The 4,884-nt window shown below is 43.1% G+C and overlaps 1 protein-coding gene across 1 annotated transcript in view; it reads left to right on the top strand.

Annotated features, from left to right (window-relative positions):
* The window catches only part of TGFBR2 (transforming growth factor, beta receptor II (70/80kDa)), a 32,511-nt gene that overhangs the window by 23,604 nt on the left and 4,023 nt on the right, over positions 1 to 4,884 (top strand). The window contains exon 5 of the mRNA XM_009879243.1: positions 4,778 to 4,884. This exon is cut by the window's right edge and continues 1 nt beyond it. Within this exon, the coding sequence (XP_009877545.1) occupies positions 4,778 to 4,884 (107 nt within the window). The remainder of the gene's footprint in view (positions 1 to 4,777) is intronic.

Below are 4,884 nucleotides of genomic sequence, written 5' to 3'. Positions count from 1 at the left end.
GACAGAGGCAAAGATCAAGTTTGACTGATTTTTCACCAGAGTGTAATTTAAGAGGCATATTTAGAAACTCAGCAATACTACTTTGGGGAGAACTTCAACTGCTCCACGCAGCCATTAACTTGGTATTTCATTCAGTGCAACAGCTGTGCACCAGATGCTGCACGTTGCAAGAAATATAATTTTCATCTCAACCACTTGCTTTAAGAGCGACGCAGCTTTGGCAACTGAGGCAAGTGTGATTTCTCTGATAGCCTCCTAGAAAGAAAGGAAAAGTATCCATTTTGTGTCCAAGCTGCTACAGGTAGGGGACTGTTAGGGGTACCAAGGGACAAGGAGAGGAAAGGGAACTTCTGGACACATGGTTGGTGAAGATGGAGAAGGGAAACCCCTCAGAAAATGGTTACATTGCTCATGCAATATTGCACTGTCTGGACTGGTGGCTGGCTTCAGTATAGCAGCAAGGTTTTGTTTGAAGTGGCAGCCTTGCTTTACCAGAGTTGTGTTTAATATGAATAAAATCACTGATTAATCTTATACTTACTTGGAAAGAGTCAGGCGAGAGCCCCGGTTTGGTAACTAAACGTTAGTGCATCATGTACCTCATGAAATGCTCATCGTGGGAGGGAGCATTTTGGTAGCCAGTACGGCAGAGCTGTGCCTGTGCTTTGGGCTCTGAGGTGGCTGCAGCTGGGGTCTGATTTAAGCCTCTCCCTCTGTGGAGTGAAGCCCTGTTAGGGCACGTGTGCATCACGTTGCCTTAAGGCAGAAAAAAACCCCGAGTTGGTACATCCACATGGTGTAGCATCACCCTGCAACAGTAGCTTACGTCCTCAAAATTCTGTATGTGTCAGCACAGTGGTACATGTAAGGTGGCAAGGGCTTTCCTTCAACAAGCCCAGGCAGCAGTGGGTAAGATCACCGCACTGTGCTCCATGTCGGGTGCTGCTGTCCTCATGTGCTCTGTGTTCCGCTGCTTTCCCACCTCAAGATCCAGCACACAGTGACTAAGCAACTTGTAACTGTGCACTGACAGCAGAGCTCATGCACTCCCAAACCTTTGGAAGGGTTGCTGTGTCTTTGATCTTCAAATGTGAAGTCACTTAAAACATGTCTGTACAAAAGAAACTGCACAGCGAATTCACCCGTCCCAACACATCCTCACCCTTCCCAGCTAGCATCTGTATTCTGAAGGAGCAGAACAGGAAAACTCAAGGTAAATGTGAAGTAAGCATTTCACAGCTTCTTAAACTTGGTGATAAAAAGGCTTTTGAGCCTCTGCGTAATCCCTTTGTGCAATGACTAAGTAGATCCACCACCCAAATTCCTTTAGCATGAAGAAAGACACAAACTGCACACGCATGCAGGTGGATGGGTGTGCATGAGCTGTCACAGTAGCTCCACCATTGATTGATTTATCCCTTCTGTGGATTCTGCTCTCCTCTTGTAAATTCAAAAGGGAGAGGTGTTTAAAAAGGATCTAAAAATTCCTGAGCACAAGGCCACTGCTGTGGACTGTGCTCCACAGCTGATTTTTACTGTCCTTCTTTCACCGCACTCCTGCTTTATATCTACTACAAATGAGCCTTCATCTTCCAGCATGAGAAGTTGTCCCACAGAAATCAGCAAGACATGAGGGATCAACAGAGTTTTCAGGTATGACTTCCTGACCCAAAGGAAGAGAATCTCACTGCAGAGAGGGTAGAGTAGAAAAAGATCACATGAACGAGCCACATATTTCATGAGAAACCCACACCCAAATTTTCCAAAGCACTCATCATGAACAGCAAATGGATTTTCAGTAATGTCTCTGAGGCTAAAAATCCAGACCCAGCCTTTCTGATAGGTATGGCCAGACCGGTGTCAAAGGGCACCTGAGGTACAGTGATTAGTAGTGCAAGGTAGCACACAACCGTAAAGATTAAATGCTGGAGGTTGAAGGTGAGGGAACCATGCAATTACTGAATGCTGAGGCTGCTGTAGTTCATGGTACCTGAGGTATTTGTGTTACTTCAGTCAGTTGTCATTTTTAGTGCTGGGCTGATGTAAAAATAATCAAAGGAAACATATAGGGCATGAAAAATAGATTCAGCATCTGTATACAGCTGTGCACAAGCAGCTAGACACAAACATCGTAACTTACCTCAAATTGATGGCTATTACATCTACTGTAGCACATCAACATGATACATGAATAACCTCAGCTATTACTGCAAAATGTGCCCAACACCTGAGATTCCACAGCATAAGGATGTTTTACTGCAAGAGGATTTGATGGGCTTCTCTTTCTAAGGGTAAGAGATGCAAGACAATAAATAGCAAGAAGGTGTTGCATGCTTTTTGAACTGAAGAACGGCAAGACTCTATTACCGTAAAGTTATTGCAGCAAATTGCCATCTCACTTCCTCTTTCTTTACTATTAAAAAAAACCCAAGAACAAAAACAAAATGCAAAAACAACTAAAACCCTAAAACCTGAAAAACCTATTCAGCCTTTGTATTTGGAAATAGAATGCTCATAGCACAGAAAGAGCTTCTCAGACAGGGAGAATGTATTACATACCTATCAATTCCCTGGGAATGCTTTCCTTTCCCACACTTGGACCATCTCATGGTCCTGTGGATTAAGCTCAGTGAGAGGGAACAGGTCAGCACCACAGCACCAGCTTCCCTCTGTTGGACATTCAGACTCCACTGACTCCTTGTACTGCCAAAAGATTTCAGAGCAGGTGTGTGTTGGTGTCCATGACCACCACCATAATCAAACCATGACTGGTGTAGGAAATGACCATCTAGATCCTGCTATTTAAATTTTCCCAGCAAACTTCAATATTTCATTTTGCTTTGGAAGTAGAGGTATCTGCTTTGTAATCATTGTGCACCCACTGCACAGGAATCCAGGTCTGACCAGCAAGATGGTAACTTCCCAATTATCCTTTGGGGCTGAAGTCTTACAAATTTACTTTGGCTGAGTAATCTCTAACTCAGATTACTCAGGTGAAACTAATATCACCTCCTGTACAGGAAAGAAAGCAAAGCAGACTTTAATCCTTGAGTCTTAAAGACAGTGATTTACATAGGAGAACATCGTTGTGTTTCAGACCTACAGCCGCTCTCTAGAGCCTTGTGTGGCCACTGGCCAGCACCAGGTGGTTCAGGAGAAGGAGAGAGCACTCTGCAGGAGGCACCTGTGGTCTGCTCCACTGCACACACGGTTCTTTGCAGCTGGATCTCTGCTGAACTTTGAGAATTTAATATCCCTTCCAAGTTGTTTGCTATCTTACCTTGGCTATTCTTTTTAAGTGTTATAAATTCCCTCTCTCTTTTTTTTTTTTAAAAAAAAATATAGTCTTCATCCTGTGCCTATCACATAGAAATGAGATCTACAGCCTGACTCTTAAAGTTTTGGAGAAAAGTTCACCTTTTAGTTATGTTCAGTACTACCTTGTTTTTATCATGAGACATGACAATCAGAAGGTTCTGACCTGTGTTTTCTTGATTATTAGTTATTTTCCGTATTTATTTCCCATAGTTATTTTACCATATTACCTATAACTTTTCTCTCCAAAGAAAACAATCAAAGCTTTAGAGGTTCTTTCCTTTTTATGGGCCATTTATGGGCCATTAATCTTTTTAGAGCTTCTTTTCACCCCTTGAGAGGAGCGAGCAGCACTGGGCACTGCATTTGAACTTTTGTTTTAACATTACACAACAGTACTGTGTCTCCCCTTCCATTCATCTCATTTCAGACATCTGGGCATTCATATGCATTCTTCAGACTGCTTTGTAGATTATGCTTCAGTTTTTCCTGCCCTCAATTAATTCCTAGAAAGAAAAAGAGGCAGCAGAACAGGCCAACTTCATAAATCTTTATCTAATACTATAAGTCATTAGGCCTGTGAGTAAAGTCTCCATCTGTTCCCAAAGAAACCACAGCATTTTCTACACTGTGTCAGCATCTACTATAATATTTCCGCTCCCAGAGATTTCTTGAGCTTTCTCCAAAGGTCCCATATGTCTGCCTCTTCCTTTCTCTCTCCAAAGAAAAGCAAAGCAAATATGAAACACGCAAACGAAAACTAGAATGGCAGCAACTTGTTCAGGAAGCTGTGCCCCCTGCATCATAGGCCAAAACTGACCCATTTTTGGAAGGAGTCCTAAAATAAGAGCAGGCTACTAGTTTCTACAAGGGAACACAGCTCAATAATAAACAAGGGTAGCATAGCAGCTTCCAGCACTGCTTCTTACTGTATCTTTGTCCTTTTCAAGCGACTGTTTTCTCCTAGCAATCCAGCACATTAACATCTATCATGGCCTAAATAGATTTTTTTTTTATATGTATTTCACCTGGTGTGAACTCTGGGGGACCTAAGGGAGACCAAAGTAACCAGTTCTTGCAAGCCTGGCTCAGGCAAAACTCGCCTTGAAGCTACTGTGTGTTTTGCCTCAGTACAGACTGCAAGGCTCACAAACTCATTATAGGTTACTCTGTTGCTAGCATGATTTTGTACTTAAATGAAAATTGTTGACCAGGAAAGAAAAAGGGAGGGAGAGAGGGAGCGTGTGGGAGAAATACATTTCAAACATGTGGGAGAAATACATTTGAAACATTTTTGAAAATGCCAGCTGGCTTTGCTTTGTTTGGAGCTGGTCAAGCGGAACAGTGGCACTGAGCAGCTAATCAGTAGCTCCTACTCCTCCAGAGAACAGCCAGCTCCCTTCACACTTGGCACTGGCACAGCACAGCTGAATACCCTTGTGTTTGCTTATTCTCTTGGCAGAAGTGAAAGAGTACGAGCCCCCGTTTGGCTCTAAAGTGCGAGAACACCCGTGCGTGGAAAGCATGAAGGACAATGTCCTAAGAGACAGAGGGCGACCAGAGATCCCC

The sequence above is a fragment of the Apaloderma vittatum genome, unplaced genomic scaffold (assembly GCF_000703405.1).
Source record: "Apaloderma vittatum isolate BGI_N311 unplaced genomic scaffold, ASM70340v1 scaffold2922, whole genome shotgun sequence".
NCBI classification, from domain to species: Eukaryota; Metazoa; Chordata; class Aves; order Trogoniformes; family Trogonidae; genus Apaloderma; species Apaloderma vittatum.
Note: the sequence above shows the minus strand (reverse complement) of the source record. Positions and strands in the feature narration are given on the sequence as shown.